At 46.4% G+C, this 14483-nt stretch overlaps 1 protein-coding gene across 1 annotated transcript in view; it reads left to right on the top strand.

Annotated features, from left to right (window-relative positions):
* Nucleotides 1-13765, top strand: part of tshr (thyroid stimulating hormone receptor) — an 85462-nt gene extending 71697 nt beyond the window's left edge. The window contains exons 8-10 of the mRNA XM_048536985.2: nucleotides 6035-6112; nucleotides 7318-7506; nucleotides 11577-13765. Coding sequence (XP_048392942.1) covers nucleotides 6035-6112; nucleotides 7318-7506; nucleotides 11577-12999 — 1690 coding nt within the window. The 3' untranslated portion in view covers nucleotides 13000-13765. The remainder of the gene's footprint in view (nucleotides 1-6034; nucleotides 6113-7317; nucleotides 7507-11576) is intronic.
* Nucleotides 13766-14483: the final 718 nt, after the last annotated feature.

Below are 14483 nucleotides of genomic sequence, written 5' to 3'. Positions count from 1 at the left end.
AGACATGGAGAGAGCGTGCAGACTCCACACAGACAGTCACCCGATGGTGGAGCCGAACCCGGGTCCCTGGCGCTGTGAGGCAGCAGTGCTAACCCTATCGCCACCGTGCCAGCCCCAAATCATCTCATTCCAAAATAGTTGACCCCATATCCTCAGACTGTGACCCTTGGTTCTGGACTCCCAGGTCAATGGGAACATCCTTCCTACATTTACCCCGTTTAGCCCTGTTGGAATTTTATAGGTTCTATGAGATCTCTCCTCATTCACAGAGTCATAGAGATATAAAGCACAGAAACAGGCAGTTTGGTCTCACTCCTCCATGCCAACCAGATATCCTAAATTAATCCAATCCCATTTGCCAGCATTTGGCCCATATCCCTCTAAAGCCTTCCTATTTGTAGATCCATCCAGATGCCTTTTAAATGTTGTAATTGCACCAGCTTCCACCAATTCCTCTGGCAGCTCATTCCATACATGCACTACCCTCTGAGTGAAAAAGTTGACCCTCAGGCCCCTCTTAAACCTTCCCCCTCTCACTTTAAACCCATGTCCTCTAGTTTTGGAGACCCCTACCCTGTAAAGCTCTATAAGGTCACCCTTCAGCGTCAGACAACATCAGCAAATATAATCCTAACTGATCCATTCACGAATCCTGTCATCCCAGGAATCAGTCTGGTAAACCTTTGCTGCTCTGTCTGTAGCCAGAACTGCTCACAGTTCTCTGGGTGTAATTTCACCAAGACCCTGTACCTTTGTAAGAAGATATCTGTCCTCCGCTACTCAAATCCTTTTGCAATTAAGGCCAAAGTATGATTTACCATCTTTACCACCTGCTACATCAGCAACGCTTACTTTCGGCAGCGGTTTTACAAGGACACCCGGGTCTTGACGCACCTCCCCCTTTTCCAATCTGGCAGCAATCTGTGGAGTTCCGAAGAAGGGTCAGAAGAAGAAGAACATAAACCCTGCTTTCTCTCTGCAGATGCTGCCAGACCTGCTGAGTTTTTCCAACAATTTCTGTTTTTCTCTCTGGGCACAAGGCCAAATGCACTGGTCCCCAAGCATGAAATACTGTTGAAAAATAATGTAATCCACAAGATATAAAATGGACATTAACATTGTGTGTCAACTGTGGCTATGATGGTAACACTGATGTTTGTGGGTTCAAGTCCCAGTGCAGTACTAGCTGCACATTTCAGAGACTGACAGTAAAGGCCTGAGGTGCGAACGTGTAGATGGTATACCAGACCTAGTTCCTATCTGCCCTGGTATAGTCCAGCAGGTTTATTTGAAATCGCAAGCTTTTGAGTCGCTGCCCCTTCATCAGGTGACAAAAAACTCCGAAGGCTTGTGACTTCAAATAAAACAAGTTGGACTATAACCTGGGCCGTGTGGCTTCTGACTTTGTCCACCTCAGCCCAACACTGGCTCCTCCACATCCCACCTGCCCTGAACGAGAGCCGAAGAATCTATTAGCACCAATTAAAAGAAATGCAGGAAAGTTATTGCTGGTGTCTTGGCCGATAAATAGATAGCCAACAACCAGCATCACCAAAACTCTGTACCTGGCAGCTAATCGCTCTGCTACTTTATGGGAGCTTGCTGTGCACAATTTAGCTGCTGCGTTCCCGAACTACATTTCAGAAACAATACTGTGAGTTTGGTTCGGGACGTCCTGAAGATGCAATGTTCTCGAATGTAGCAGGCAAAATACAATGTTAGAACAGGCTTCAGGAACAGAGGGTGAAATGGCGACCAGCTGCTGCTACCTGCTCCAATACTTGCAAGAAGTTGCGGTTGAATTATTATGGTAAAGAATCCCAGGGCCTGGTGAAGCCGTAACAGTAGCACCAGAGAGCAGTAGAAATCTGCTAAATTTAAAACAGGACTGTGGGCGTAGCCAGGATTTATTTACTCTGCCAGTACCTCAACGCAAGCCTGACCTGTGTTCAAGCAGATGATCACATGGCACTTTGAGACTGTAGCCGTGCAGAGCTGGGCTTCGAAATAAGATACCTCCTAAATTTAATCCTTGTGTTCAGCAAAATCACATGCACTGTTCCTTGAAGGAACGACCTCAGTCTTCTCACTGTGCATGAAATCAGAAACAGAGGCAGAGCAGGTAAAAACCAAAAGAACTGCGGATGCTGTAAATCAGGAGCAAAACTAAGTTGTGGGATAAGCTCAGCAGGTCTGGCAGCATCTGTGAAGAAGAAAACAAAGAGTTAATGTTTTGGATCCAGTGACCCTTCCTCAGATAGAAAGAGGCCATTCAGCCCATCAAGTCTGCACCAACCCACAAAAGACCGTCCCTTTGGGCTTATCCCCATAACTCCACATTTACCCGGACTAATCCACCCACCCTGCACACCTGTGGACACTATGGGTAATTTAGCATGGCCAATCTACCGAATCTGCAGATCTTTGGACTGTGGGAGGAGCATACTGAGGAAACCCACACAGACTCTTGAGAATGTGCAGAATCCACACAGACAGTCAACCAAGGCTGGAGTCAAACTTGGGCCCCTGGTGCTGTGAGGCAGCAGTGCCTACCACTGTGCCACCTACAGGATTGAACTGGGAGCTCACTACGTTCATCCTCTCCTCAGGGGCTGCTTGTGGGACTGAAGAAGTGTAGCTAAGGGACCAGAATGTATATCACAGGCCAAATAGCTGTGGGGAAATGCAGTGAACCTCCATTTAACAAGCAGCATATGTGGGTCCCAGGCCTGAAATATTGTGGAGAAAAGGCAGGAGATTGGTACCAAGGAATAGGGAAGGACTAGGTAAGAGAGCCAGTGCAGGCATGATGGACCAAATGGCCTCGCTGTGCATTGAAGTAGTTCTGTGATGACCCTTTCAAGATGGTTAGGACTTTCAAAAATCTAGATTCAAATAAGACCATAAGACATAGGAATGGAAGTAAGGCCACTCGACCCATCAAGTCCACTCCGCCATTTAATCATGGCTGATGGGCATTTCAACTCCACTTCCCTGCACTCTCCCCATAGCCCTTGATTCCTTGTGAGATCAAGAACTTATCAATCTCTGCCTTGCAGACATTTAACGTCCCAGCCTCCACTGCTCTCTGTGGCAATGAATTCCACAGGCCCACCACTCTCTGGCTGAAGAAATGTCTCCTCATTTCCGTTTTAAATTTACCCCCTCTAATTCTAAAGCTGTGCCCAGGGTTGTAATCTCCCCGTCTAACAGAAACAATTTCCCAGCGTCCACCCTTTCTAAGCCATACATTATCTTCTAAGTTTCTATTAGATTTCCCCTCAACCTTCTAAGCTCTAATGAATACAATCCCATGATCCTCAGCTGTCCATCGTACGTTGAACCTACCATTCCAGGGATCATCCGTGTGAATCTCCGCTGGACACGCTCCAGGGCTAGTATGTCCTTCCTGAGGTGTGGGGCCCAAAATTGGACACAGTATTCTAAATGGGGCTTTATAAAGTTTCACATGCACATCGCTGCTTTTATATTCCAACCCTCTTGAGATAAACGACAACATTACGTTCCCTTTCTTAATCACAGACTCTACCTGCAAGTTAACCTTTAGAGAATCCTGCACCAACACTCCCAGATCCCTTTGTACTTCTGCTTTACGAATTTTCTCACCATTTAGAAAATAGTCCATGCCTGTATTCTATTTTCCAAAGTGCAAAACCTCACACTTACATTGAATTTCATCAGCCATTTCCTGGACCACTCTCCTAAACTGTCTAAATCTTTCTGCAGCTTCCCCACCTCCTCAGTACTACCTGCCTGTCCACCTATCTTTGTATCATCAGCAAACTTGCTGTCCCTTGATCCCCTCACTTACATCAGCAAGAACCACAACAATACTGTTAGTGGCAAAGTGGGGAAGGTTGGAGTGTGAAGGGGACTGAACACACAGACACCCCATACGCACACCCATACACCAACACACACACACACCCCTACACACACACACACACACCAACACACATACATAGACACAGTTACACATGCACCCATATACACACAAACCTACACACAGACACCCATGTACACACACTCACACACAGACATACACACATCCATAGACACACCTACACACATGCACCCAGACACACACACACACACACCTACACAGACACACCAGTATACACACACACAGACACCTATAGATACACCCACACACAGACACACACGCTGACTCCCATAGACACACATACACACAGACTCACATACATACAGATGGACACATCTACAGACAAACGCATACATGCACCCCCACACATACACTCACAGCCTCCCTCTAGTGGCAATTGTGGCTATGTGAGGCCCAAATTAATCAGATGGCTGAAAGATCACTGAAGATTTACCTCAAATCTCACTGCGAAATGCCAGCAAGAGAGACCTTTGGTGATGCTCTGAGTGGCTGGAGGTTGGGAAAGGGTTTCAGGTGGGGAAGTTAGGGATAGGGGAACCGTTTGATCGCTGGAGCTTTGGAGTCAGGGATGGAGGAAGAAACTACCCCTGCCCCTCGGAAAGTTCTTGTATTATCTGTTCATCACTGGGAGGGGTATTGTAGGGAGGGAGTTACAGGGAGGATCAGTGTAGCTGCTTAGGGGGTCAACCAGCAGGGCTGTGGTCCCAGGGACATGGTGAAGGGGCCTGAGAGTTCCAATCTGAGAGGGTTATTGGAGGTTTTGTTTTGGTGCTCAGAGTGTGGGAGACGGTGATGGTAATCCAGAGGCCCAAGACAAGCACAATGGTTCAAATTGGACCATAGTGGCTGATGGAACTTAAGATCAGTTAATTAAGGGTAGGAAGTGAAAGGCAGCATCAGTAATCAATTCTCAAAAAAACACTTTCTGGTTCATGAATGTATTCAGGGAAGAAAATCTGACATCCCTAACTTGTCTGGCCTACATGTGACTCCAGACTCTCAGCAAGCTCTTTGACTCTTTAACTGCCCTCTGAAATAGCCCAATGAGGCACTGGGTTCAAGAGCAGTTAGAGCTCGGCTAGAGATTGTGGTCTTACCGACATAACCCGCAGTTCTTGCAAGATTAAACTAGTTCAAGAGATCACTTGAGTCCTGGCAGCGGTGAGGGATCAAAGGTCATACTGGAGCAAGAGTGACCCTGATAAAAGCACCTTTCCCACCATCCCACCAGCCCCCCAAAGCACTTAGGACTCCCCAGCCTACAGCAACTCGAGTCTGCCTGAAGATAGAGATGGGTTTGAGTTTGGAAACAGATTTTTAAGACTTTAATCTCTCTGTTGACTCAAAACCTCTACCCACATTTTAGACTGAAAGGCCAGCCCAGTTGAGTTAATGCAAATGAGTTGTAAAGATAGACCGGATGGGTTGGGACGTTTTCCACTGGACTGTAGTAGGGGTGACCTTATCGAGGTTTATACAAACATGAGGGGCATAGATAAGGTGAGTAGCAAAGGTCTTTTCACTAAGGGGTGGGGAAGTTCAAAACCGGGGAGCATGTTTTTAAGGTGAGAGGAGAAAGATTTAAAAAGGACATGAGACAACTTTTTAACACAGAGTAGTTCATGTGTGCAGTGAACTGCGGGAGGAAGTTGCGGATGCTGGTATAGTTATAATGTATAGAAGACATTTGGATAAGTACAAAAAGACACGGCCAAACGCAGGCGAGTGGCACTAGTTTAGTTTGGGAACGTGGTCGGCTTGGAGAATTTACACCAAAGGCTCTATTTCCGTGCTGAATGACTGTGAGTCATAAAGATCACCAGTTATTATGTAGCACGTATATGAAAATGTTTAAAGGCAGTGGTAAATAATGTTCTAAAAGGCCTCCTGTAACTCTCCTCCTGACTGTTGCTCAGCGCACCCTCCTACAGTGCAATGTCCTGGAGACTTGAAACATGAACATTTGCAAGCAATGACCATCAAATGCTCAAAGTCTCTTTGCAGACAGGGCTCTTCTGTAGAGTGTGTTTCTAACAGAGTCGCGGGTTTTAATGCTGACGCAATCAAGAGCTACTTGAACCCTGCTGTTTATTTTGTTGTTTCTAACAGTTACCTGCACAAGAACAAGCTGTTGTCATCTTTCAACGAGGACGTCTTTGCAGGAGTCCTGAGTGGACCCACTCTGCTGTACGTAATTGCTGTTAGAAAGGCTAGTTGCAGATTGATTTATTCTTGGGAAAATTTCTGGAAGAACAAGGGTCCATTAATAAAAGGCAAGCAAGCATCACAAAAACATGGAATAAGAGTGCCTGTTATTGTACAGGATTTCAAATCTTTGGGATGGTGGGGGGGCATAAAATAGGGACAAACTGTATGTGTGGGCGCTGTGCGGCTAATTGTGGGGAGGGACACAGTGTTTGTGGCAGGGGGAGGGGGGGATATTACATGGAGCCACACATTCTGGGCTGAGGCTGATTGCAGCAGAAATTAAAGACTCCAGCGTATACTTCAATGTCTGCCTTGATTGGATTATCACTTGAGCATTTCTTTTCCTTTCAAATGCTCCAGTGACAATGTTTCCCTCATGACAACACCATTCTTGCTGTACAACCTAACAGTGCCCTTTGTTCCTGTGGAGATTGGGATTGGGAAGGAGGTAACAACATAAAGAGGAGTTGACTCAAAATTCATTCACATTTTACACCATGAGCAAACGCAAATGAACAGGGGTGGTTTTCAGGGACACAAGGAGCAAGACAGGAATGGCACTTAGAGTGGTGAGGGATAGTAGGAACTGCAGATGGTGGAGAATGTGAGATAACAAGGTGTAGAGCTGGATGAGCACAGCCGGCCAAGGAGCATCAGAGGAGGAGGAGGAAGGATCTAGGCCCGAAAGGTCAGCTTTCCTGCTCCTCTGATGCTGCTTGGCCTGCTGTGTTCATCCAGCTCTACACCTTGTTATCTCACTTTGAGTATTGTTATTGTTACATTCTTGCAGAATTTGATGAGGTTTCCCTGGCGGTAGTTCATGGGTGAAAAAGGGCAGTACCAGTGTTTGTTAATTAATTCATTCAGGGGAGAGGAGTAATTCCATCCCTATCCCAGCCACTCCCATTTACACCCTCATGCACAAGCCCCCTGCTATGGTCGCGTCTTGCCTACTTGGTAGAAATACCCGTGACCCGCTGGGGTGGGATTGGAGATGAGGCATTTACGTAAAGTGGGACAGAAGGAGGATGAGCCACGGGAGGAATGGTTATTGAACACAGGTTCCACATTGCCATGGTTACCAGAGTCAATAGCTCACTCTCCCACTCTCCATGTACCAAACAGTTTGATATCAGCTTGAGAGTGGCCAGTCTCGAGTTAATGTTGCTTTGTCCTTCTCATAGTGATGTTTCTCAGTCCAGTGTCCACTCCCTCCCAAGCAAAGGGCTGGAGCCACTGAAGGAATTAATGGCAAAAAACACATGGACATTGAAGAGGCTGCCTCCTCTGAAGACCTTCCTTCACCTCACCAGAGCTGACCTCACGTACCCGAGTCACTGCTGTGCTTTTAAGAACTGGAAGAAAAACAAAGGGTGAGTTAGTGACGGTGAGGAAAACCACATCAAAATCCCTGGGAACGTGACTCTAGATAGAACATAGAACATAAAACAATACAGCGCAGAACAGGCCCTTCGGCCCTCGATGTTGCGCCGACGTGTGAACTAATCTAAGCCCCTCCCCCTACACTATCCCGTCATCTTCCATCTGCCTATCCAAGGACTGTTTAAATGCCCCTAATGTGGCTGAGTTAACTACATTGGCAGGCAGGGCGTTCCATGCCCTTACCACTCTCTGAGTAAAGAACCTGTCTCTGACATCTGTCCTAAATCCTATCACCCCTCAATTTGTAGCTATGCCCCCTCGTACAAGCTGACGTCATCATCCTCGGGAAAAGACTCTCACTGTCCACCCTATCTAATCCTCTGATCATCTTGTATGTCTCTATTAAATCCCCTCTTAGCCTCCTTCTCACCAATGAGAACAGACACAAGTCCCTCAGCCTTTCTTCATAGGGCCTGCGCTCCAGACCAGGCACCATCCTGGTAAATCTCCTCTGCACCTTTTCCAATGCTTCCACATCCTTCCTGTAATGGGGCGACCAGAACTGCACGCAATATTCCAAGTGAGGCCGCACTAGCGTTTTGTACAATCTCAGCATGACATCACGGCTCCAGAACTCAATCCCTCTACCAATAAAACCTAACACACCGCAAGCCTTCTTAACAGCACTATCAACCTGGGTGGCAACTTTCAAGGATCTATGTACATGTACACCAAGATCCCTCTGCACATCCACACTACCAAGAATCTTTCCATTGACCCAGTATTCTGTCTTCCTATTATTCCTCCCAAAGTGAATCATCTCACATTTATCCGTATTAAACTCCATTTGCCACCTTTCGGCCCAATTCTGAAGTTTATCCAAGTCTCCCTGCAACCCGCAAGATTCTTCCACACTATCCACCACTCCACCGAATTTAGTGTCATCTGCAAACTTTCTAACCCATCCACCTATGCCTGCGTCCAAGTCATTTATAAATATGATAAACAGCAGTGGTCCCAAAACAGATCCTTGAGGCACACCACTAGTAACCGGACTCCAGGCTGAATATTTTCCATCAACCACCACTCGTTGCCTTCTTACAGAAAGCTAGTTTCTAATCCAAACTGCTAAATCTCCCTCAATCCCGTGCCACTTGTATTTTCTCCAGTAGCCTACCATGTGGAACCTTATCAAAGGCTTTACTGAAGCCCATGTGCACCACGTCAACTGCCCTTCCCTCATCCACATGTTTGGTTACCTTCTCAAAAAACTTAATGAGGTTTGTGAGACACGATCTGCCCTTGACGAATCCATGCTGACTATCTCCAGTCAAATTGTTGCTTGCTAGATGATTGTAAATCTTATCTCTTAAAATCCTTTCCAAAGCTTTTCCTACAACAGACGTAAGGCTCACAGGTCTATAATTACCTGGGTCATCCCTACTGCCCTTCTTGTACAAGGGCACAACATTTGCAATCCTCCAGTGCTTTGGTACTAAACCTATAGACAACGAGGACTCAAAGATCAAGGCCAAAGCCTCCGCCATCTCCTCCCTAGCTTCCCAGAGAATCCTCAGAAAAATCCCGTCCGGCCCAGGGGGTTTATCTACCTTCACACCTTCTCAAATTGATAGCACCTCCTCCTTACTAACCTCAATCCTTTCAATTCTAGTACCCCATAACTCAATCATCTCCTCTACAATATTCTCCTGTTCCTCATTGAAAACAGATGAAAAATATTCCTTTAGGACCTCTCCAATCTCCACAGGGTCCACACACAACTTCCCACTTCTGTCTTTGACTGGTCCTATTCCTACCCTAGTCATCCTCTTATTCCTCACATACCGAGAGAAAGCTTTAGCATTCTCCTTTATTCTACCTGCTAATGTCTGCTCATGTCCCCTCCTTACCTTCTTAACTCTCTTTAAATCCTTCCCAGCTAATCTGTAACTCTCCATCGCCTCATCTGAATCATCTCATCGCATCGTCACATAACGCTCCCTCTTCCGCTTAACAAGAGATACAATTTCTTTAGTAAACCACGGTTCCCTTACCTTGTCGCTTCCTCCCTGCCTGACAGGGACATACCTCTCAAGGACACACAAACCAGCTCCACATTTCGACTGTCCCCATCCCCTGCATTTTGCTAATCCATTCTATGCCTCCTAAGTCTTGCCTAACCACATTATAAGTGCCCTTCCCCCATCTATAACTCTTGCCCTGTGGCATGTTCCTATCCCTTTCCATCGCTAAAGTAAACATAACTGAATTATGGTCACTCTCTCCAAAGTGCTCACCTACCACTAAATCAAACACTTGGCCTGGTTCATTACCAAGTACCAGATCCAGTGTGGCCTCCCCTCTTGTTGGCCCTTTGACATACGCGTCAGGAAACCCTCCTGCACACATTGGACAAAAACTGATCCATCCAACATACTAGAGTTATAGTATTTCCAGTCAATGTTGGGGAAGTTAAAGTTTCCCATAATGACCACCCTGTTCCTTTCACTCCTGCCCAGAATCATTTTGCCAATCCTCTCCTCCACATCCCTGGAACTTTGCGGAGGCCTATAAAAAACTCCCAGCAGTGTGGCCTCTCCCACCTGTTTCTGAACTCAGCCCGTACCACCTCAGTAGATGAGTCCCCATCAAAAGTTCTTTCAGCCACCGTTATACTGTCCTTGACTAACAAAGCCACATCTCCGCCTCTTTTACCACCTTCCCTATTCCTGACCCTGCTCTAACCATGTCTCTGAAATGGCCACTGAATTACTGGAACCCTTCTGGAAACAAGTAGACAAGAAAATGTTTTTCTGTGTGACCACAGAGTCCAGGTTTCATTATGAGGATATTGCTGACTTTAAGAGAGTTGGGGGTGGGGTAGGGGGATGTTGGTGATGGTGTGAATGAATAATGAACAAGTCTTTCCCTGTAGACTCTTGGAACTGAGTTGACCAAGACCATCCCAAGGTGCTTCACAGAATCTATTACCCAACAAAACCAGCACCCTAAGCTTAATAAGGAGATGTAGGTCAAGTGAATAAAAATTTAGACCAAGGAGAGGGCTTTAAGGAGTATCTTAAAAGAGGGTGGGATGCATGGGGAGAGCTAGGGAGAAGGTCGAATCTCATTGAACATTGGATTTCAACGTTTTTTGCTGGAAGGACCTACAATACATTGTGATTTGTGGAATTCCTCCTCTTTCACTGCTCACACACTGTGAACCAAAAATACAAAACAGTGTTGAATGAATAAATGGCTATTTGTCTCTAAATGGAGATTCTCATGGCTTAACAATTCTCAAATTACCTGCAATTTTCACAGATCCCTTGCGGGTGCGCAGGAAATTCTTGGATCCTGGGAAGCCTGGCTGGGACACACTGGGGTAGGGTGTGGATATGATCACGAGAGAAGCAGGGAGTAAAATCGATAAGGGATGGCCAGGGGAGGAAGTCAGATTTGGAGGAATGTAGATATCACAGATGGTTGTATGAATGGAGGAGGTTACAGAAGGAGGGAGGGCTGAGCCAATGGGAGGACTTGTAAGAGGATGAGGGTTTTAAAATCGAGATACCTCGACCGTAGGCAGCACAGTGGCTCAGTGGTTAGCACTGCAGCCTCACAGCGCCAGGGACCCGGGTTCGATTCCATTGTCGGGTGACTGTCTGTGTGGAGTTTGCACATTCTCCCTGTGTCTGTGTGTGTTTCCTCTGAGTGCTCCTGTTTCCTCCCACACTGCAAAGGCGTGCCGGTTAGGTAGATTGGCCATACTAAATTGCCCCATAGAGTTCAGGGATTAGCCATGGAAAATGCAGGGTTACAGGGTGGGGGTGGTGGGTCTGTTTGGGATGCTTTTTGCAGGGTCGGTATGGACTGAATGGCCTGCTTCCACACTGTAGGGGTTCTGTGAGAGAACTAAGGCTGGGGTTTTGCCATTCAGATAATAATTCAGTGTAGAAGACTGTACTCTGAGTCCTGAATTCAGCCACTAAAGCACTCGTCAGATTTATTTCAGTAACTATTACCCAGATATTCTGCAATGGCTTTTTCTGCTCTCCAGTTTGCCGTACAGGCTTTTAGAGTCAATAATGTGCAACCACAGCGCTGGCCATGGTTTCCGGCAGAGAAGGTCCTTCAGTTTATACAATGGCCTCTTACACCGTGATTACACCGAGGATAACAACGCCGCTCACTCCTCCAACCAGGCTTCCAAGCTGCACGATTTCCATAGCAACTCTCACTATTACGTCTTCTTCGAGGAACAAGGAGATGGAGATGTTGGGTTTGGCCAAGAGCTGAAGAACCCTCAAGAGGACCACGTGCAAGCTTTTGACAATCATTATGACTACATGGTGTGTGGAGACCATGAGGAGATCGTCTGCAAGCCTGAGCCAGATGAATTTAACCCTTGTGAGGACATCATGGGCTACAACTCTTTGAGAATCATTGTGTGGTTTGTTAATCTGTTGGCCATTTTGGGCAACACCTTTGTACTCTTGATCCTGCTGACCAGTCACTACAAGCTGACAGTGCCTCGCTTTCTGATGTGCAACCTGGCAGTGGCTGACTTCTGCATGGGGCTTTACTTGCTGATGATCACCTCAGTGGACCTGTACACCAGGACTGAGTATTACAATCACGCCATCGACTGGCAGACGGGGCCAGGGTGCAAAACCGCTGGGTTCTTCACAGTCTTTGCCTGTGAGTTCTCGGTCTACACGCTCACCGTAATCACACTGGAGCGCTGGTACGCAATCAACTTCGCCATGCGGTTGGACAGGAAGATACGGCTGCGGCATGCCACCGTTGTCATGGCTGGCGGATGGGTGCTCTGCTTCACCTTAGCCCTTCTGCCCATTTTAGGAGTCAGCAGCTACATTAAGGTTAGCATCTGCCTGCCAATGGACACAGAGAGCCAGTTAGCTCAGGGCTACCTCATCTTCGTCCTGTTGGCCAATGTCCTGGCATTTGTCATCATCTGCATCTGCTACATCAAGATCTACATCACGGTAAAGAACCCGCACTATAAGTCTGGCAGCAAAGACACTAAAATGGCCAAACGCATGGCGGTCCTGATCTTCACCAACTTCACCTGCATGGCCCCCATCTCTTTCTATGCACTGTCTGCCATCTTGAACAAGCCACTGATCACTGTGACCAACTCCAAGATTCTGCTAGTCCTCTTCTACCCACTCAATTCCTGTGCCAACCCTTTCCTCTACGTAATCTTCACCAAGGCTTTCCGTCGCGATGTCTTTGTCTTGCTGAGCAAGGTGGGTCTCTGCCAGCACCGGGCCCAGCTCTACCGGGGGCAGGCCCTCTCTGGCAAGAACAGTGGCGGTCTCGCTGCGAACCGGGACGGCAGAGGGGCGCCTGTCAACCTTGCTAAGGCCGGCCATCGCTCGTGTGGCCCTTACCGACACCCCAGTAACTGCAGGCTATCAAAGACTGCTGCCAGAGGTTGTAATGTGAGTGAGCTGTGACATGTGGATAGCAAGGCAGCCCAGGAAGATTTCTTTAGACTTGAAGCTAAACTCATGACTGAACCGGCTGCAGTGAGTAGCAATGGGAAACAAAAGTTGGTTTATTAGTATCATTACGAAATGCTTCATTTGTCATAACGTGGTGCTAATTTCAAAAGAGGCTATTGATCTGGCTCCATTAATGTATGAGAAGATTAATGGTGAGGTGTCTAATTCCAATGAGCTTCATCCCAATCCAGCTACTGGGATCCTATTGGAGTGGGGGGTGGGAATCACAAAGTTTCCAGGGGATGTGAGGGAAAAATGTTTCACTGGGATGGTGGTGGGTATCTGGAACTCGCTGCTTGTAAGGGTGGTGGAGGCAGAAACCCTCATACCATGGAAGAAGTATTTAGATGTGCACTTACAATGCCAAGGCACACAATGCTATGGCCAAGTGTTGGAGAATTTGATCGGCACAGACGTGATGGGCTGAAGGGCCTTTATCTGTTCTGCAGATCTCTGTGTCTCTTCAACTTGATACAGGCCCCTTATTACTTTACGTTGGGTGTAAAAGTAAAACAGACCCAATTTGTCATTTGCAAAGTTATCAGTATTCTGTTTATCAAAGGCTGTACTCACACTCTTGCTCCCACCTCAGTAAGGGCACTGAAAGCAAGAGCAAACACAGCTAATGTTCAATTAACTTGTGTTTATTCAAACCTCTCTAACCCCTTCAAATTAAGACAGGATTACAGTTTGTACTAAACTCTGACAGCAGTTTAAAGGAAGCTAATTGCATTTCATGGACTTCATGTCTAATAACGAAATAAATATTATTTTTGTCTACCAGCAGAGTGGGCAATCCACATTTGCATTCAGAACACCTATGAATGACAGTGTCTCCAACACTTCAATTCCATTTCAAATACTAAAACAGAACTCTTTACATGGGGCCTAACTATAACCGGTCTGGTGCATTAGTAACAACACTGGAAATGATCTCCCTCTCCAGCACTTCACTTCACTTCAGTCAAGCGAATTGGGACAAGAATCTGTAGTTAAAACACTCCTGTGGACATTTATTCACAATCTGCTAGAATAGTGAATATTTGTGAATGATATCGTTGAGTATAAGATTAATGTTTTGGTATTGGAGTTCACGTGTACTGAAAAACAAACAAACACTTGTGGATAAATGTCTATACATTAAAGCTTCTTTATTTCAACTCTGGATTATCAAATTGCCTGTAAATAGACTGGTGTTTTCAGTGCCTGAGCTGGCTTGTTTCTGTGTTAAAATGAAAGGGTTTGACTTCTATTTTAAAGAAACAGAAATGTGGAGATCCAATTCTTTCATTGTTCATGGGATCTGGACATCACTGGCTGGTCCAACATTCCTTACCCATTCCTAGTTGTCCTTGAGAAGGTGGCCCAACAGTGGTATTAAGGAGGGGGCTCCAGCTATACAAGGATATTATTAAATTGGAGAGGGTACAGAAAAA

Source organism: Stegostoma tigrinum, chromosome 10 (genome assembly GCF_030684315.1).
Source record: "Stegostoma tigrinum isolate sSteTig4 chromosome 10, sSteTig4.hap1, whole genome shotgun sequence".
NCBI classification, from domain to species: domain Eukaryota; kingdom Metazoa; phylum Chordata; class Chondrichthyes; order Orectolobiformes; family Stegostomatidae; genus Stegostoma; species Stegostoma tigrinum.
This window is presented reverse-complemented; position numbering and strand designations above follow the sequence as displayed.